Genomic DNA, 21,385 nt, shown 5'->3' on the forward strand with positions numbered 1-21,385 from the left:
TGTTTCTTCTTATCTGGTGGGGGCTACTAGGAGATGTAACTTTGATGACCAGACTAAGTTAAACTTGCACAATCCAGGAAGACACAGAAAAGCACAAGATCGAGTAAAATTAGTACCGTATTTTCCGGACTATAAGGCGCACATAAAATGCTGAGAATTTCTCAGAAATAGAAAGTGCGCCTTATAATCCGGTGCGCCTTATATATGAACCCGACAGTCCAGGTGCTCCCCGACTTGCGAACAGGTTCCGTTCCGGGAGCCCGTTCGCAAGTCCGTTTTGTTCGCAAGTCAAACAAGTAGTAGTATGGAGCGGGATCGCGGGTGGATCCTGCTCCATACAACGTCGGGTGCCGGCTGTTCTTACAGCGGGCACCCGGCGGCAGCAGTTCCGACGAGCCGCGCCGCTTGTCAGAACTGTTAACACTTTAAATACCGCTCTGACAGCGGTATTTAAAGTGTTAACAGTTCTAACGAGCGGCGTGGCTCATCAGAACTGCTGCCGCCGGGTGCCCGCTGTAAGAACAGCCTGCAACCGATGTTCAGGGGGCCCGTACAGCGTCCCACGATGAGATCGCGGGACGCTGTGCGGTTACTAGGCAGCCGGGGACCTCCTGAAAGGCCCCAGGGCTGTCTATGCAGAGTGCCCATCTAGCGCACAACTTGCTAGGCGCTCTGCATAGACAGCCCTAGGGCCTTTCAAAAGGCCCCTGGCTGCCTAGCAACCGCGATCTGACCGGACAGGCTTCTATCAGGCTTGATAGAAGCCTCTCCGGCCCCTGCACAGCACTAATGTGCTGCGCCTTATAATCCAGTGCGCCTTATATATGAAACAAGATTGCTTATAATGCGTTCATAGAAAGTGCGCCTTATAATCCGGTGTGCCTTATAGTCCGGAAAATACGGTATTATTACTTCTCTCTCAGCTGTCTGTAACCTCAATGAGTTGTTCTGCCAACAAAATGTTCCTCACCAAATCGAAAGTGAAGATGTCAGTTTATCTTGGAAATTTTCTACTTAATTTGGCTACTTTCTTTATGTACAGCATCACGTTCTTAAAGGGCTGTGCTATCAGAACAACCTATTTCCATATGCCCTGTTACTGTCATAGAGAAAACTCCCATCCAACACCCCCTCAATCAACCAGAGATGAAAGCCCCTAGAAAGATCGGTTCAAGCTCCCAAGGTCTTACCATGAACATTTAAAGGGGTTTTCAGGCACATCCTCAGAATAGATCATCAATAGTGGTTATGCCTGAAAAACCCTTTAATTTTAATGTAAGCAAGAAATACTGAGGAGACTATACTAAGCCCAGTATTTGCGATGTTGGGCTTAGTGTAATTTCCGCTGGCACAGGGTGCACACCTCTTCATGCATTCAGTGCATTCCAGCCACTCTGTGCATCCTTTCAAAAATGCTTGACAGGTCCAAAGTGGCGTAAATTACTGGTATGATTTCTGCTAGTTTTTGGTGTAAATTATCCATAAATCTGTCGGTCTGGACAGCCACATCCCCTTCCAACAAGCTCTGTCCAGTTTACTAAAGAAATAGGCAACATTTTTTGCAATTTGCAACATTTTTATTACAGAAACTAGTTGAAAAGCTTTTGGTAATGTGGGCCAGTATATTCTCCATGAGGTGGCTGCTACATATTTCAGCTGCCAGACCTCTATGGCGATCATTGCTATGACTGTATAAACATATAATACAAACTCTTCTTTGTTTCATTAACTTTTAATTACATTTCAAAGACAGAAGACAGGGCTGTGTTGTTATGAGAACTGGAGACAAAGCTGGATTATGGGATGTTATAGAGTGTGAAGAGAAAGCCAAGTATGTGTGCAAGAAGTGGGCAGAAGGAGTGACGCCCCCACCGATCCCAACAACAACGGCAGAACCAACGTGTCCGACTGATTGGACTTCATCAGATCGTGCATGTTACAAGGTAAGAAAAACTGTCATGGTGGGAATTCAGTTCTGAATTCATGCTGTATCTTCGTGTCTAGAGATGAGCGAGCACCAAAAGGCTCGGGTGCTCGTTACTCGAGTCAAACTTTTCGCGATGCTCGAGGGTTCGTTTCGAGTAACGAACCCCATTGAAGTCAATGGGCGACCCGAGCATTTTTGTATATCGCCGATGCTCGCTAAGGTTTTCATTTGTGAAAATCTGCAAAACCCAAGAAAGTGCTGGAAACGACACAGAAACGGATAGGGCAGGCGAGGGGCAACATGCTGGGCTGCATTTCAGGTTCCCAGGTTCCACTATTCAGCCACAATAGCGGCAAGAGTGGGCCCCCCCTACCAATTTTTACTTTGGACAAACCCTCATTAGCAAGGCACACCTTAGCTAAGCACCACACTACCTCCAACAAAGCACAAGCACTGCCTGCGGGACACACCCCTGCCTCTTCTCTTGGGTTACATGCTGCCCAACCCCCCCGCATGACCAAGTGTCCACAGCGCACACCAAAGTGTCCCTGCGCAGCCTTCAGCTGCCCTCATGCCACACGCTGGCCTTACAGCCACACCACCCTCATGTCTATTTATAAGTGCGTCTGCCATGAGGAGGAACCGCAGGCACACACTGCAGAGGGTTGGCAGGGCCAGGCAGCGACCCTTTTTAAAAGGGGCAGGGCGATAGCCCACAATGTTGTACAGAAGCAATGAGAACTCCAATCCTGTGCCACCTCCATCAGGAGCTTCAAACGTGGGCATAGCAATGGGGAATCCATGTGCCACATCTATTCATTCTGTCAAGGTGTCGCATAGCTCAATCCACACTGCAAGGGGAAAGCCGTCAGCGCTCTGCTCTCTACCTAAGCCAGTCAGTGCCTTTGTGCCAGACAGGTCAAACACCGCAATGGGAACTAAGTTTGCACCAACAGCATAGGGGGGTCCTAGGAAGCCCAAGTAATGAACCAAAAATTGATCTGAGCGGCCAAACATGGCAGACTTGCACCGTGCCCACGACATAGGCCTCGGCCCACAGCTTCAGCAATCCTAGGCAGGAAGCGGACTTTCACTGCACCCAGGACATAGACCTCTGCACAAACCCTCAGCAATCGCGTGCCTACAGCGGACTCCTATGCTAGCGTGAGTAAAAGAAATGAAAAAGGAGGGTGGAGCAAGACCCAGTGAGGGTAGTGGAATATTTATGGAGTACACAGAGTTTTCAATGATTGAGTTTTTTGAATGGTGGAGGTGCTGCCAACCAGATAACGCTCCACCAGTGTGGGCGTAAGTGTAGCAAAAAGGATGTGAAAAGAACTGGTATGGAGGCGCAACACTCTAAGCTACTAGAAGATGTAGATCAAAGTCCAATGTGTGATGGTGAAAGCACTTCTTTTTTATTATTTTTTCAGAAATTAAAAACCAGCAATGGAATACGCGTTTCGGGGAAGAACCCCTTCGTCAGTTCGGCTGGATAGGACTGTGTAATAAGTACAAATAGATAATGGAGGAGTGATTAACAAAGAAAGGGGAGGAGAGGGGAGAGAAAAAAAAAAATTCATATACATAATGAAGTCTCACAAATGTGTCAATAAGAACAATAAATATATAATGAAAACATCGATCTGAACAGTGATAAAATATATATGAGACAAAAAACATAAAAGAATATGAGCATCCGTACATGGAAATGAACATGAGATTTATACAAAACAAATATCTGTTAAAATGGGATGAAGACAATCCTGAGTAAAATACCAATCTTAAAAGTACCAATATGAGAGCGGATGGACTCAAAATCGTGTGGTTGCTTTCAGCTGAATGGAATGACTACAGAATTAAAATGCATGTACAGCCTATTGGGAAATATGATATGATTGCTACACCCGAGGGGGTGCATAAATAAATGTGTATATGTATGTAAAAATGAGAAAAGAAAAGTAAAAAACGAAAAAATAAATAAATAAATTATAAAAAAAAAAAAAAAAAAAAAAAAAAAGGAATCTATTGGAAAGCTACTTCAGAATGGTGTGCATTGACAGCATTGGGTTCATGGTGTGGGATAAAGTTAGGAGGAGAGGAAAAAATAAATAAATAAATAAAAAATAAAAAAAAAAAGGGGGGGGGGGAAGGACACCTTTATGTAACCAACCAAAATAAGAATAAAACTAATTAGAAATTGAGATGAGGGGCTCACCAACAGGATGCCTAGGGGTGACACAATTCCAAAGATATATAGGATGTGTCGGAGGTCCTGAAAATGAAGAATTGTCAGATTAGGGAAGATGTATGGATAATATATGGCAGAGGGTTCTAGCAGGGTAATTAAGTGCAGGGGGGCAGTTAGATTGAACTGAGCACTGGAGGGATTTTTTTGCTCCTGATAAAGTCATACTAGGAAGGAAGGGGAAGGGGGGAGGGGGAAGGAAAGGAATTGATGTGTAAATCTAAGTTATAGGATAAAGGAGAAGTTTGCTTACCTGTGTGCAGGAGGGCAGGGGAGAAAAAAGTGCTTTAACAAGGGAGCTGAGGACAAGTCAGGGGTATAAATACCTGAGAGAGAGGGCGGGAAAAATAATTCAATGTTGATTGGCTTGACTAAAAAGGGGGCGTGGTTGCAGGGTGCATGGATGGAATAGGGAGTTGGGAGGGGGATTCATGTACAAGGTAATTCCTATTGTATGGTTAGTAAAGGGAGGGAGGTGTGGAGTAAGAAGAGGACTATGCTAGGGGTAAGGCAAATAGGGAAAAACTAAACATTGTCTCCACAGTGACACCTATTGGAATGCAGCAATCCTGCAGATCAATGTTAGTCTGGGGAAAGAAGGAAAGAGAGAGAGAGGGGAAAAAAAATATTAAAAAAAAAAACAATCAAATGTCAAAAATGCTTTCCAAACTCTCATTAAGGCCCATAGGTATAAGCGTGTTCAGTTTAAATATCCAAAATATTTCTCGTTTTCTCAGAATTTCAAATCTATTCCTTACATGGGCGGGTATTTGTTCTAAAACTGTTACAGAAAATACTTTAAAATCATTATTATGGACTGCGGTCCCATGCCTGGAAACACTATGCTTTGGATAGCTATTCTTGGTGTTTGATCTATGCTTATTAATGCGACTTCTCAAGGTCTGGGTGGTGCGTCCAATATACTGAAGCTTGCAGGGACATTCTAGTAGATAGATTACATACGTAGATGAGCAGTTTAGAAATGATTTGATAAAAAATGTCTCTTTTGTCGTACAACTCGTAAAACTAGATCTTTTGTGGCAGATATTGTCACAACACATGCAGCTTTTCTTGCCACATCGGAAACATCCAACTAATTTAGGAAAAAAGGTTCTCTCCTGTAATGGATGTGGTCTGCTGGTTCTAAGGTTACTGGGGGCTAAGGAGGTTTTGAGGGTGCGCGCTCTTCTGAACGTAATGTGTGGTTTAGGTGGTAAGTGACTGGAAAGGAATGGGTCCTGGAGCAATACTGGCCAATATTTTTCTAGTATTGTGCGCACCCGAGTATGACATGGGTTATAGATGGTAATGAAATTATGGTGAAAGTCAGTGAGCTTTTCAGTAGGGATCTTAATGTCTCCAGGAGTGTCATGTTTAGCTCTATTAAAGGCTGTGTCCACCAATTTTTTAGGGTAATATTTTTGTTTAAATCTTTGTCTCAAAATCAAGCTCTGAGTATTGTAATCCTCGATCTTGGTACAGTTGCGCCTAATGCGTTTAAACTGACCGTATGGAATGTTGTTCTTCCATTTTCTGTAATGGGCGCTTCTAAAATCAAGAAAGCTATTTCCATCAACAGGTTTAAAATGAGTTTTAGTAATAATTCTCCCACTCTCATGGCCCAAAGTTAGGTCCAGGTAATCCACAGAAATAGGAGAAGTGACACCAGTGAAGGACAGGTTAAAATCATTCATATTGAGGTGATCCGTAAAGCAATTAAATTCTTCCCCTGACCCTTCCCAAATAAAGATAAGGTCATCAATGTACCGTTTATAAAAAATAATTTTCTTAGACCACATGTGTTCAGTATAGATGTATTGTCGTTCAAACTCCCCCACATATAAATTTGCGAAGCTTGGCGCAAATCGAGTACCCATAGCGGTCCCTTTTATCTGTTGGTATAATCCAGAATTAAATGCAAAAAAGTTATTCTTGAGTATGAAGGATATGGAATCGGTGATAAATTGTTTCTGTTTTTGTGGGATTGAGGGGTCCTCAGCAAGTATGGAAATGATGGTTGATATACCCCGATCGTGAGGGATATTGGAATACAGAGCAGAAACATCCAAAGTGGCCCACACATAAGCGGGTTTCCATTCTATTGGGGATAGTAATTTTATAAGTGAAGGGGTATCCTTGAGGTGGGACCTCAGGCTTGTTACATATCCTTGGAGCAGGATATCTATATATTGAGATAGGTTTGAAGTAATAGAGTTTATGCCGGAGATTATGGGCCGGCCTGGGGGATTAATTGTGTCTTTATGGATTTTTGGCAAATGGTAAAAAATAGGAGTGCGAGGATGGCTAATAATGAGAAAATCCCTTTCTTTTTTATTGAGGATATTGCTATTGTATGCTGCCTGGATAAGATCAAGAAAATTCTTTTGAATTGGGATGGTTGGGTCTGAAGAGAGGGGAATGTAATAGTCTGTATCAGACAATATCCGCATGGCTTCTTGGATGTAAGTGGACCTATCCTGCAAAACTATCCCACCATTTTTTTATAATTTATTTATTTATTTTTTCGTTTTTTATTTTTCTTTTTTCATTTTTACATACATATACACATTTATTTATGCACCCCCTCGGGTGTAGCAATCATATCATATTTCCCAATAGGCTGTACATGCATTTTAATTCTGTAGTCATTCCATTCAGCTGAAAGCTACCACACGATTTTGAGTCCATCCGCTCTCATATTGGTACTTTTAAGATTGGTATTTTACTCAGGATTGTCTTCATCCCATTTTAACAGATATTTGTTTTGTATAAATCTCATGTTAATTTACATGTACGGATGCTCATATTCTTTTATGTTTTTTGTCTCATATATATTTTATCACTGTTCAGATCGATGTTTTCATTATATATTTATTGTTCTTATTGACACATTTGTGAGACTTCATTATGTATATGAAATTTTTTTTTTTCTCTCCCCTCTCCTCCCCTTTCTTTGTTAATCACTCCTCCATTATCTATTTGTACTTATTACACAGTCCTATCCAGCCGAACTGACGAAGGGGTTCTTCCCCGAAACGCGTATTCCATTGCTGGTTTTTAATTTCTGAAAAAATAATAAAAAAGAAGTGCTTTCACCATCACACATTGGACTTTGATCTACATCTTCTAGTAGCTTAGAGTGTTGCGCCTCCATACCAGTTCTTTTCACATCCTTTTTCCTATGCTAGCGTAGCTGTGCACGTCTCATTAGCGCTGTATTGCTCCTGTAGTTTGTCCCAATGCAGTGCCCCAGAAAGTAGAGCTAACGTCAGATTAAATACAGGTGGGCTTCGGCCCACACTGCATGCCCCAGTCTGACCGGGGTTTTTAATACATAGACACAGGCAGGTACAACTCACTAATGTGAAGTCCGTGTGGACCGACAGCATGGGTGGGTCCCAGGAAGCCACTGGCTATACATAAATAAATCCCATTGCAGTGCCCAGCACAGCTGAGGTAACGTCAGGTTTAATGCAGGTGGGCTTCGGCCCACACTGCATGCCCCAGTCAGACTGGGGTTCATTATAAGTAGACACATGCAGTTACAACTCCGTGTGGACTGACAGCATAGGTGGGTCCCAGGAAGCCACCGGCGGTACATAAATAAATCCCATTGCAGTGCCCTGCCCAGCACAGCTGAGGTAACGTCAGGTTTAATGCAGGTGGGCTTCGGCCCACACTGCATGCCCCAGTCAGACTGGGATTCTTTATAAGTAGACACATGCAGTTACAACTCTGTGTGGACCGACAGCATAGGTGGGTCCCAAGAAGCCACCGGCGGTACATAAATAAATCCCATTGCAGTGCCCTGCTTAGCAGAGCTAACGTCACATACAATACAGGTGTGCTTTGGCCCACAGTGCATGCCCCAGTGAGACTGGTAATATGTACCTTAACAGTAACCGCGTTGGTGGGAATGTGGTGGCGACTGCGAACCTAGTAGCGCGGTTTTATTTAGTTGGTTTTCGGAATGTGGACAGGATTAAGTGGGCCGTGGCGGGGGATGGTGGGGGGGGGGGCTCTCTTGTGTCGGTAAAGGTGAAATTCTTGGACTGCCACCAGACGGACCAATGCAAAGGTATTTGTCAAGAATGTTTTCATTGTTGGAGGAGGAAGGGGATGTTTTTGAGGCACTACGTGTCCTCTCCACGTGTCCGTGGTTATATGCACCTTAACAGTAACCGCGTTGGTGGGAAATGGCCTCGCCACCATCATGTCTTTGGGAAGCCTCCGTTTCCACACCCCAGTGACATAGCATTAGCAGCGGTATAGGCAGAGCCCAGAATTAGTAACATTTCAGCGGTAGCATTAGGTACAGGCCCCAGTAACATATCACTAGCAGCATTATAGGGGGAGCACAGTATTAGTTCCATTTCAGTAGTAGTAGCAGTCCAGACAGGCCCCAGTAACAATACCGAAGCAGCAGTAGGGGGAGCACAGTATTAGTTCCATTTCAGTAGTAGTAGCAGTCCAGACAGGCCCCAGTAACAATTCCGAAGCAGCAGTATAGAGGGAGCACAGTATTAGTTCCGTTTCAGTAATAGTAGCAGTCAAGACAGGCCCCAGTAACAATTCCGAAGCAGCAGTATAGGGGGAGAACAGTATTAGTTCCATTTCAGTAGTAGTAGCAGTCAAGACAGGCCCCAGTAGCAATTCCGAAGCAGCAGTATAGGGGGAGCACAGTATTAGTTCCATTTCAGTAGTAGTAGCAGTTAAGACAGGCCACAGTAACATTCCCGTTGCAGCAGTTTAGGGAGATAACAGTCTCTTTCACATTTCAGTAGTTGCAGTATAGACAAGGCCCCAGTTACATTTATGTAGCAAAAGTGTAGGCCAACCCCACCCATCTTGCTGTAGCATGAGTGCAGGCGAAGCCCATAAAAATTACTAGGATTACACTGTAGGCGATGGCCCCAAGAAATTGGTGTACCAACAGTACTAATGTACCTCAGAAAAATTGCCCATGTCCAACCAAGAGGGCAGGTGAAACCCATTAATCGCTTTGGTTAATGTGGCTTAATTTGTAACTAGGCCTGGAGGCAGCCCAGTTAAAATAAAAATTGGTTCAGGTGCAAGTTTTAACGCTTTAATAAGAATTGAAACGAATAAACATTGTTTACAAAAGTAATATGACTGAGCCTTGTGGGCCTAAGAAAAATTGCCCGTTCGGCGCGATTACGTGAGGTTTCAGGGGGAGCAGAAGGAGGAGGATGAATATAATACACAGATTGATGAAGCTAAAAGGTCCCCGTTTTTTATGGTGATAGAGAACGATGCTTCCATCCGCGGGTGCAGCCTACGTATTGTTTAGGTACCGCTGCTGTCCGCTGGTGGAGAAGAGAAGTCTGGGGAAATCCAGGCTTTGTTCATCTTTATGAGTGTAAGCCTGTCGGCACTGTCAGTTGACAGGCGGGTATGCTTATCCGTGATGATTCCCCCAGCCGCACTAAACACCCTCTCTGACAAGACGCTAGCGGCAGGACAAGCAAGCACCTCCAGGGCATACAGCGCGAGTTCAGGCCACATGTCCAGCTTCGACACCCAGTAGTTGTAGAGAGCAGTGGCGTCACGGAGGACGGTCGTGCGATCGGCTACGTACTCCCTCACCATCCTTTTACAGTGCTCCCGCCGACTCAGCCTAGACTGGGGAGCGGTGACACAGTCTTGCTGGGGAGCCATAAAGCTGGCAAAGGCCTTGGAGAGTGTTCCCCTGCCTGCGCTGTACATGCTGCCTGATCTCCACGCCTCCCCTGCTACCTGGCCCTCGGAACTGCGCCTTCTGCCACTAGCACTGTCGGATGGGAATTTTACCATCAGTTTGTCCGCCAGGGTCCTGTGGTATAGCATCACTCTCAAACCCCTTTCCTCTTCGGGTATGAGAGTGGAAAGGTTCTCCTTATACCGTGGGTCGAGCAGTGTGTACACCAAGTAATCCGTAGTGGCCAGAATGCGTGTAACACGAGGGTCACGAGAAAGGCGTCCTAACATGAAGTCCGCCATGTGTGCCAGGGTAACTGTACGCAACACATGGCTGTCCTCACTAGGAAGATCACTTTCAGGATCCTCCTCCTCCTCCTCCTCCTCCTCAGGCCATATACGCTGAAAGGATGACAGGCAAGCAGAATGGGTACCCTCAGCAGTGAACCAAGCTGTCTTTCCCCCCCCCTCCTCATGCTCCTCCCCCTCCTCCTCTTCCTCCTCAATGCGCTGAGATATAGACATGAGGGTGCTCTGACTATCCAGCGACATACTGTCTTTCCCCGCCTACGTTTCCGAGCGCAAAGCATCTGCCTTTATGCTTTGCAGGGAACTTCTCAAGAGGCATAGCAGAGGAATGGTGACGCTAATGATTGCAGCATTGCTGCTCACCATCTGGGTAGACTCCTCAAAGTTTCCAAGGACCTGGCAGATGTCTGCCAACCAGGCCCACTCTTCTGTAAAGAATTGAGGAGGCTGATTCCCACTACGCCGCCCATGTTGGAGTTGGTATTCCACCATAGCTCTACGCTGCTCATAGAGCCTGGCCAACATGTGGAGCATAGAGTTCCACCGTGTGGGCACGTTGCACAGCAGTCGGTGTACTGGCAGATTAAACTGATGTTGCAGGGTCCGCAGGGTGGCAGCGTCCGTGTTGGACTTGCGGAAATGTGCGCTGAGCCGGCGCACCTTTCCGAGCAGGTCTGACAAGCGCGGGTAGCTTTTCAGAAACCGCTGAAGCACCAAATTAAAGACGTGGGCCAGGCATGGCACGTGCGTGAGGCTGCCGAGCTGCCGAGCCGCCACCAGGTTACGGCCGTTGTCACACACGACCATGCCCGGATGGAGGCTCAACGGCGAAAGCCAGCGGTTGGTCTGCTCTGTGAGACCCTGCAGCAGTTCAGGCGGAGGCAGACAACAATTATGTGCAAGGCTGGGTATTAATTCAACAACTACTACCCCCAGCAGAGACGCAGTAAACTGAAGGCAGTGACAGGCAGGCCTAATATTGTATTTTTGTGGAAGTTTTTGTGAACGACCACACTGCCTGTGATATAGTCTGTATCTCGATTTCCCTGTTGGAGGCTGGCTTCGCGTACGTAACGCACTGCAGAGCAGGCAACAATTATGCGCAAGGCTGGGTATTAATTCAACAACTACTACCCCCAGCAGAGACGCAGTGAACTGAAGGCAGTGACAGGCAGGCCTAATATTGTATTTTTTGGAAGTTTTTGTGAACAACCACACTGCCTGTGATATAGTCTGTATCTCGATTTCCCTGTTGGAGGCTGGCTTCGCGTACATAACGCACTGCAGAGGCAGGCAACAATTATGCGCAAGGCTGGGTATTAATTGAACAACTACTACCTCCAGCAGAGACGCAGTAAACTGAAGGCAGTGACAGGCAGGCCAAATACAGTATTTTTTGGAAGTTTTTGGAAAAAAGCCCACTGCCTATATAGCCAGTATACCTCTTCCCCTGTACCACTGTCCCTGCCTCACCAGTACTGCCCCTATACTGAGTAAAATGACTGCAGACTGAGGACACTATGGTCTGCACGCCCGATATACAAAAATAAAAAAATTGTGCAACACTGCTAAAAGCAGCCTCAACAGTACTGCACACGGTCAGATGTGGCCCTAAGAAGGACCGTTGGAGTTCTTGAAGCCTAATATAACACATAACACTCTCCCTATAGCAGCAGCAGCATCAGTAGCACTTTCCCTGATCTATGTCAGAATGCATCTGTTGCGAGCCGCGGGCGGGGCAGATTTAAATACTCGGGTGTCATCTGATCTCCCCAGCCACTCACTGCAGGTATAGGGCTGGAACATCACAGGAGGAAGTTGTAATGCCTTCCCTGTCTTTCTATTGGCCAGAAAAGAGTGCAAATTTCTCAGAGATGAAAGTGAAAGTAACTCGAACGTCTCGAGTAACGAGCATCTTGAACACCCTAATACTGGAACGAGTATCAAGCTCGGAAGAGTACGCTCGCTCATCTCTATTCGTGTCTATTGATTTATGGTTTGCTGTCTTCCAGTTTTAGTTGGACGTACACATCAATGTTAGACAACCCAATGTACAGATGTGTCTTTTCTTACCTTTCCTCTTGGCTCAAGACGTCTCGAGTTCTGTGGTGCGATATTACCAGCTTTAAAAACAAAAACTGTGTTTCTTATCTTTTCTCCTGGGAAAAGGCCTCCATCACACAGGCATTAGCGGAAACACATCGTTTTTTTAACGCTGCATTTACTGCAGTTTTAGCAGTGCTGGCATACATTTTGACAGCGTTTTGGCTGCATTTTCTGCACAGCTGAAAAAACAGCCAAGAAAGCTGAAAAGAAAAAAAGGAATACTCACCTAGCTGGCACCATCTGGGTCCCTGCTGCTGCTCTCCAGGAGCTTCAGGCAGGCTGCTAGGCACTTGTCAGTGCTGACAGACCATCTATTGGTGATGATGGGGATTGAAATTCTGCCTCCAGTAAGAGACTACTCTGATTGGCTCTGAGCGCTGGCTCAACCAATCAGGGTTGGCATTCGATGAACCCATCACAGCCATTCAGTGAATGGCTGTGATTGGTGCACCCAGCACCAGCTCTGATTAGCTGCGCTGGTGCTCCTAAACCAATCAGAGCAATCTCTTGCCGGATATGTTGATGGCCTGTCAGTGCTGACAAGTGCCTGGCAGCTTGCCCGAAGAGCACTGCCAGAAATGTGGTACTAAGTTGTGTCACATTTTCAGCAGCGCTGAAACCACTGCCCATTCATTTCAATGGCCAACGCACAACTGAAATCCAAAGATAGAACATACATCTATGTCAAAGTGCAGCCTTTTGATGCTTGTGTGAACAGCCCCATTGAAATGAATGGGAGCGTTGTACAGAGTTTAGCGCAGCGCTGAAAAGGCAGCGCTTAACGCTGTACAAAAACGTGTGTGAGGGAGGCCTTACTCTGATGGAAGATGAAATGAAAGACACATCTGTATATGTTGGCATGCCTATGGACTTTACTGGCCAAAACATAAGCCAAAAGAGTCCTTTTCATATATGATTGGCTACTATACTTTCTTTTAAAGAGGATCTGTAATGTCCTCATGTCAGTGGGGCTCGGCTGCATACTGTTGCTTTGTAGCAATGGTCCCGGTGACTCCAACGATGTCTTTCTTTTCTTCATACAACACACTAGAAAAAAACACATCCAAAAAATAGAGAGCACCACAATATCGCAGAGGTGCAAAAAACAACACAAAATACTCCATTATATAATAAATAGAGATGAGCGAATGTACTCGTCCGAGCTTGATACTCGTTCGAGTATTAGCGTGTTCGAGATGCTCGTTACTCGTGACGAGTACCACGCGATGTTCGAGTTACTTTCACTTTCATCTCTGAGACGTTAGCGCGCTTTTCTGGCCAATAGAAAGACAGGGAAGGCATTACAACTTCCCCCTGCGACGTTCAAGCCCTATACCACCCCCCTGCAGTGAGTGGTTGGCGAGATCAGGTGTCACCCGAGTACATAAATCGGCCCCTCCCACGGCTCGCCACAGATGCATTCTGACATAGCTCAGGGAAAGTGCTGCTGGTGCCGGAGCTGCTATAGGGAGAGCATTAGGAGTGATTTTAGGCTTGAAGAACCCCAACGGTCCTTCTTAGGGCCACATCTGACCATGTGCAGTACTGTTGAGGCTGCTTTTTGCAGTGTTGCACTTTTTTTTTTTTTGTATATCGGCCGTGCAGAGCATTGCATCCTCAGTCTGCAGTAATTTTACATAGTCTAGGGCCAGTAGTGGTGAGGCAGGGACAGTGAAAAAGGTGAAAGAGATATACTGTCTATATAGACAGTGGGCGTTTCGAAAAAAATTTGGGAAAAAAAAATCTATTTGGGCTGCCTGTGACCGTCCTCAGTGTACTGCGTCTTTGCTGGGGGTAGTAGTCGTAATTAATACGCAGCCAGCTAAGTGTTACAGCAGGCTTGCACAAAATTCTTTCCTGGCTCTGCGTTGCCCGTTACATCACCGTTGTCATCCTGTCCAGAGGGAAACAGTCTGCAGTAATTTTACATAGTCTAGAGCCAGTAGTGGTGAGGCAGGGACAGTGAAAAAGGTGAAAGAGATATACTGTCTATATAGGCAGTGGGCTTTTCGAAAAAAAATTTGGGAAAAAAAAATCTATTTGGGCTGCCTGTGACCGTCCTCAGTGTACTGCGTCTCTGCTGGGGGTAGTAGTCGTAATTAATACACAGCCAGCTAAGTGTTACAGCAGGCTTGCGCAAAATTGTTTCCTGGCTCTGCGTTGCCCGTTACATCACCGCTGTCATCCTGTCCAGAGGGAAACATTCTGCAGTAATTTTACATAGTCTAGAGCCAGTAGTGGTGAGGCAGAGACAGTGAAAAAGGTGAAAGAGATATACTGTCTATATAGGCATTGGGCTTTTCCAAAATAATTTTGGGGAAAAAAATCTATTTGGGCTGCCTGTGACCGTTCTCAGTGTACTGCGTCTCTGCTGGGGGTAGTAGTCCTAATTAATACGCAGCTAAGTGTTACAGCAGGCTTGCGCAAAATTCTTTCCTTGCTCTGCTGTTCGTTCCGTAAGCGAAGTCAGCCTCCGACCACAGGCCAATAAGCGGCACATTTAATTACAGCATTCTGTTTCTGCACTACTGGTAATACACCATGCTGAGGGGTAGGGGTAGGCCTAGAGGACGTGGACGCGGGCGAGGACGCGGAGGCCCAAGTCAGGGTGTGGGCACAGGCCGAGCTCCTGATCCAGGTGTATCGCAGCCGACTGCTGCGGGATTAGGAGAGAGGCACGTTTCTGGCGTCCCCACATTCATCTCAGAACTAATGGGTCCACACGGTAGACCTTTATTAGAAACTGAGCAGTGTGAGCAGGTCCTGTCGTGGATGGCAGAAAGTGCATCCAGCAATCTATCGACCACCCAGACTTCTGCGCCGTCCACTGCTGCAACTCTGAATCCTCTGGCTGCTGCTCCTCCTTCCTCCCAGCCTCCTCACTCCATTGCAATGACACATTCTGAGGAGCAGGCAGACTCCCAGGAACTGTTCTCGGGCCCCTGCCCAGAATGGGCAGCAGTGGTTCCTCTCCCACGGGAGGAATTTGTCGTGACCGATGCCCAACCTTTGGAAAGTTCCCGGGGTCCGGGGGATGAGGCTGGGGACTTCCGGCAACTGTCTCAAGAGCTTTCAGTGGGTGAGGAGGACGATGACGATGAGACACAGTTGTCTATCACTCAGGTAGTAGTAATTGGAGTAGGTCCGAGGGAGGAGCGCACAGAGGATTCGGAGGAAGAGCAGCCGGACGATGAGGTGACTGACCCCACCTGGTTTGCTAAGCCTACTAAGGACAGGTCTTCAGAGGGGGAGGCAAGTGCAGCAGCAAGGCAGGTTGGAAGAGGCAGTGCGGTGGCCAGGGGTAGAGGCAGGGCCAGACCGAATAATCCACCAACTGTTTCCCAAAGCGCCCCCTCGCGCCATGCCACCCTGCAGAGGCCGAGGTGCTCAAAGGTCTGGCAGTTTTTCACTGAGAGTGCAGACGACCGACGAACAGTGGTGTGCAACCTTTGTCGCGCCAAGATCAGCCGGGGAGCCACCACCACCAGCCTCACCACCACCAGCATGCGCAGACATATGATGGCCAAGCACACCACAAGGTGGGACGAAGGCCGTTCACCGCCTCCGGTTTGCACCACTGCCTCTCCCCCTGTGCCCCAACCTGCCACTGAGATCCAACCCCCCTCTCAGGACACAGGCACTGCCGTCTCCCGGCCTGCACCCACACCCTCACCTGCGCTGTCCTCGGCCCCATCCACCAATGTCTCTCAGCGCACCGTCCAGCCGTCGCTAGCGCAACTGTTTGAGCGCAAGCGCAAGTACGCCGCAACGCACCCGCACGCTCAAGTGTTAAACGTGCACATAGCCAAATTGATCAGCCTGGAGATGCTGCCGTATAGGCTTGTGGAAACGGAGGCTTTCAAAAGCATGATGGCGGCGGCGTCCCCGTGCTACTCGGTTCCCAGTCGCCACTACTTTTCCCGATGTGCCGTCCCAGCCCTGCACGACCACGTCTCCCGCAACATTGTACGCACCCTCACCAACGTGGTCCAAGGTCCACTTAACAACGGACACGTGGACAAGAACAGGTGGGCAGGGCCACTATATCTCCCTGACGGCACATTGGGTGAATTTAGTGGAGGCTGGGACCGAGTCAGAGCCTGGGACCGCTCACGTCCTACCCACCCCCAGAATTGCGGGCCCCAGCTCGGTGGTGGTATATGCGGCGGTGTATGCTTCCTCCACTAAGCCACCCTCCTCCTCCTACGCAACCTGTCTCGCAATCAAGAATTGTCAGCAGCAGCACGTTGCACGTCCACATGTTGGCCAGGCTCTATGAGCAGCATAGAGCTATAGTGGAATACCAACTCCAACATGGGCGGCACAGTGGGAGTCAGCCTCCTCAATTCTTTACAGAAGAGTGGGCCTGGTTGGCAGACATCTGCCAGGTCCTTGGAAACTTTGAGGAGTCTACCCAGATGGTGAGCAGCAATGCTGCAATCATTAGCGTCACCATTCCTCTGCTATGCCTCTTGAGAAGTTCCCTGCAAAGCATAAAGGCAGACGCTGTGCGCTTGGAAACAGAGGCGGGGGAAGACAGTATGTCGCTGGATAGTCAGAGCACCCTCATGTCTATATCTCAGCGCGTTGAGGAGGAGAAGGAGGAGGTGGAGGAGCATGAGGAGGAGGGGGAAGAGACAGCTTGGCCCACTGCTGAGGGTACCCATGCTGCTTGCCTGTCATCCTTTCAGCGTGTGTGGCCTGAGGAGGATCCTGAAAGTGATCTTCCTAGTGATGACAGCCATGTGTTGCGTACAGGTACCCTGGCACACATGGCTGACCACATGTTAGGGTGCCTTTCTCGTGCCCCTCGCGTTACACGCATTCTGGCCACTACGGATTACTGGGTATACACACTGCTCGACCCACGGTATAAGGAGAACCTTTCCACTCTCATACCCGAAGAGGAAAGGGGTTCGAGAGTGATGCTATACCACAGGACCCTGGCGGACAAGTTGATGGTAAAATTCCCATCCGACAGCGCTAGTGGCAGAAGGCGCAGTTCCGAGGGCCAGGTAGCAGGGGAGGCGCGTAGATCAGGCAGCACGTACAGCACAGGCAGGGGAACACTCTCCAAGGCCTTTGACAGCTTTCTGGCTCCCCAGCAAGACTGTGTCACCGCTCCCCAGTCAAGGCTGAGTCGGCGGGAGCACTGTAAAAGGATGGTGAGGGAGTACGTAGCCGATCGCACAACCATCCTCCGTGACGCCTCTGCCCCCTACAACTACTGGATGTCGAAGCTGGACACGTGGCCTGAACTCGCGCTGTATGCCCTGGAGGTGCTTGCTTGTCCTGCGGCTAGCGTCTTGTCAGAGAGGGTGTTTAGTGCGGCTGGGGGAATCATCACGGATAAGCGTACCCGCCTGTTAACCGACAGTGCCGACAGGCTTACACTCATAAAGATGAACAAAGCCTTGATTTCCCCAGACTTCTCTTCTCCACCAGCGGACAGCAGCGATACCTAAACAATACGTAGGCTGCACCCGCGGATGGAAGCATCGTTCTCTATCACCATAAAAAACGGGGAGCTTTTAGCTTCATCAATCTGTGTATTATATTCATCCTCCTCCTCCTGCTCCTCCTCCTGAAACCTCACGTAATCACGCCGAACGGGCAATTTTTCTTAGGCCCACAAGGCTCAGTCATATAATTTTTGTAAACAATTTTTATATGTTTCAATGCTCATTAAAGCGTTGAAACTTGCACCTGAACCAATTTTTATTTTAACTGGGCTGCCTCCAGGCCTAGTTACAAATTAAGCCACATTAACCAAAGTGATTAATGGGTTTCACCTGCCCTCTTGGTTGGGCATGGGCAATTTTTCTGAGGTACATTAGTACTGTTGGTACACCAATTTTTTGGGCCCTCGCCTACAGTGTAATCCAATTAATTTTTTGCCCACCTGCATTAAAGCTGAAGTTACATCAGCTGTGCTGGGCACTGCAATGGGATATATTTATGTACCGCCGGTGGCTTCCTGGCACCCACTCATGCTGTCGGTCCACATGGACTTCCCATTAGGGAGATGTACGTGCCTGTGTATACTTATAAAAAACTCGAGCCTGACTGGGGCATGCAGTTTGGGCCGATGCCCACCTGTATTTAATCAGACGTTAGCTCTGCTGTCCAGGGCACTGCAATGGGATATATTTTTGTACCACCAGTGGGTTCCAGGGAGCCACCCATGGTATCGGTCCACACGGACTTTACATTAGGGAGTTGTACCTGCCTGTGTCAATGCATTAAAAACCCCGGTCTGACTGGGGCATGCAGTGTGGGCCGAAGCCCACCTGCATTAAACATGACATTACCTCAGCTGTGCTGGGCACTGCAATGGGATATATTTATGTACCGCCGGTGGCTTCCTGGCACCCACCCATGCTGTCGGTCTACAGGGACTTCACAATAGGAAGTTGTACCTGCCTGTGTCTATGAATTAAAAACCCCGGTCGGGTTGGGGCATGCAGTGTGGGCCGAAGCCCACCTGCATTTAATCTGACGTTAGCTCTGCTGTCCAGGGCACTGCCATGGGATAAATTTATGTACAGCCAGTGGGTTCCAGGGAGCCACCCATGCTGTGGGTGCACACGGAATTCCCATTGCGGAGTTGTACCTGCCTGTGACTATTTATAAAAAACCGCGGTCTGACTGGGGCATGCAGACACCTTGACAGAATGAATAGTGTGTGGCACATAGGTTCCCCATTGCTATGCCCACGTGTGCAGCTCCTGATGGAGGTGGCACAGTTTTGGATTTCTCATTGCTTCTGTACAGCATTGTGGGCTATCGCCCCGCCCCTTTTAAAGAGGGTCGCTGCCTAGCCGTGCCAACCCTCTGCAGTGTGTGCCTGCGGTTCCTCCTCATGGCAGACACACTTATAAATAGACATAAGGGTGGTGTGGCATGAGGGCAGCTGAAGGCTGCGCAGGGACACTTTTGTGTGCACTGTGGACACTGAGTCGTACAGGGGGGGTTGGGCAGCATGTAACCCAGGAGAAGTGGCAGCGGAGTGTCATGCAGGCAGTGATTGTGCTTTGTTGGAGGTAGTGTGGTGCTTAGCTAAGGTATGCATTGCTAATGAGGGCTTTTCAGAAGTAAAAATTGTTGGGAGGGGGGGGGGCACTCTTGCCGCTATTGTGGCTTAATAGTGGGACCTGGGAACTTGAGATGCAACCCAACATGTAGCCCCTCGCCTGCCCTATCCGTTGCTGTGTCGTTCCCATCACTTTCTTGAATTGCCCAGATTTTCACAAATGGAAACCTTAGCGAGCATCGGCGAAATACAAAAATGCTCGGGTCGCCCATTGACTTCAATGGGGTTCGTTACTCGAAACAAACCCTCGAGCATCGCGAAATTTTCGTCCCGAGTAACGAGCACCCGAGCATTTTGGTGCTCGCTCATCTCTAATAATAAAGTCATTGGTCACAATATAAAAACAGTTAAAAACTGTTGTAAAAGCTTTAGTAAATGTGGACCATGCTCCAGCTCAGCATACAAACATTAGTCACTACGCCGACTCAATGGCTGCATAATAGATGCATAAACATGATACTTGCTTGGAATACCAAAGATGGCGCACCTGGTGTCACTGACAGCTGTATGCACATGCGATAATGCACATAAACCATACAAGATATAATAGTCATGTCTGATATTCAAGACACAATAGCATGCCTATGCCATACGTCACTACAATAATACAAGTTGCTGTGTTTGAACATATAGAAACCATCACATGCACATGTGTCAATCCCTACAGCTGCAAGCTTTCCTCAACAGAAAGGCTGCAACAGATAAGCAGGAAAACTGCAGTGAACAAGTCCGTGTCTGCATTGTGCAAATCGGGCTGCAGTTTTTGTAGCAGATTTGCTGCAGATTTTAATTTTTATATTTCAAGGATTGAGACCTGCAGCATTAATCTGCGGAATAATTAGACATGCTCTGGATTTAGAATGCTCTGCATTTAAAAGGAATGTTGGATTTCTTGTGGAAACTTTCAGCACCATGTAAAGGAGATTTTTGAAATCCCTCCACATGGCTTGTACTGGAAATGCTGCAGAATTTTCGTCCCCGTGTGAAAGCAGCGGCCTGTTCCACTCCATAGCAGGGGAGGAGAGCAGCTCTTTCTCCTCTGCACTGCCGCCCATGCATACCGTTGATTGCTAGTGAGCGCTGATGGGAACTGCTGCTGCTCCCCTGCATCCACCAACCAGTTTCCTTCTGCTGTACCACGATAAGAGAAGAGGATAACATCTGTCAGAAGAAGCAGCGCAGCACTCCAGGTTAGAGAATGTGGGAAGTGACACAAGGTGTGGAAAGCTCTCCATTTATTTAATAAAATACATGATCAGCTGCTCCTGATGTAGCAGAGAATGCCAAGGCCTTATAGTGGCCCTCCGTCGCCCTGTGCCATCCCCTGCACTGTCACCTAGAGTCCCTGGATATGTTCAAAATATGTATTTCCTATTCTTCTCCGCTGAAACCTGTGAGCGTCTTATCATCCAGTGCTCCCAAGAGAAGGAAACCTATTTGACTAAATAAATAGTAGGCTCCTTAAATTACAAAACAAAGGAAAACTTTTTATTTAAAAATACGTCCGACGCGTTTTGTCGCATAACAGCGTCTTTTTCAAGTGACATCTATACAAATACTTCTTATCCTTATATACTATCATACAACAAACTTAACCTACATGTTAATTACTGCATGTTGCCCGTACACTGGCCCAAGATGCCGCATCCTGACTTCCGGCGGGCGGGAGGGTTACATAAAGAGCTCCGGTTCTTACATAATGCTTCTGGGTTAGTGATCCTTACTAAGATGACGTACGGTCGTGCCGGTCATGTGTCTAGACTGGTCACATGATCCCATAACGTAATGACGTCATCACGCTTCAACGAAGTAGTCCCAGCCTTTGGATGGAGGATGCGTTACCATGACAATGGAACGCTTTCCTCCGTACTGACGTCATTGCGCTCCAATGAAGTAGTCCCAGCCCTTGCATGGAGGATGCGTTACCATGACAATTTTGTTCTCTTTTCATTTTACTTTTGTCTAGTTGCACCCCCGTGCTTGGGAGGTGTGACAGATCCGTGCT

The 21,385-nt window shown here is 47.5% G+C and overlaps 1 protein-coding gene across 1 annotated transcript in view; it reads left to right on the plus strand.

Moving 5' to 3' along the window:
* Positions 1 to 21,385, plus strand: part of LOC136586785 (macrophage mannose receptor 1-like) — a 359,197-nt gene that overhangs the window by 118,658 nt on the left and 219,154 nt on the right. The window contains exon 12 of the mRNA XM_066585009.1: positions 1,750 to 1,943. Within this exon, the coding sequence (XP_066441106.1) occupies positions 1,750 to 1,943 (194 nt within the window). The remainder of the gene's footprint in view (positions 1 to 1,749; positions 1,944 to 21,385) is intronic.

Source organism: Eleutherodactylus coqui, chromosome 12 (genome assembly GCF_035609145.1).
Source record: "Eleutherodactylus coqui strain aEleCoq1 chromosome 12, aEleCoq1.hap1, whole genome shotgun sequence".
In the NCBI taxonomy this organism is placed as follows: domain Eukaryota; kingdom Metazoa; phylum Chordata; class Amphibia; order Anura; family Eleutherodactylidae; genus Eleutherodactylus; species Eleutherodactylus coqui.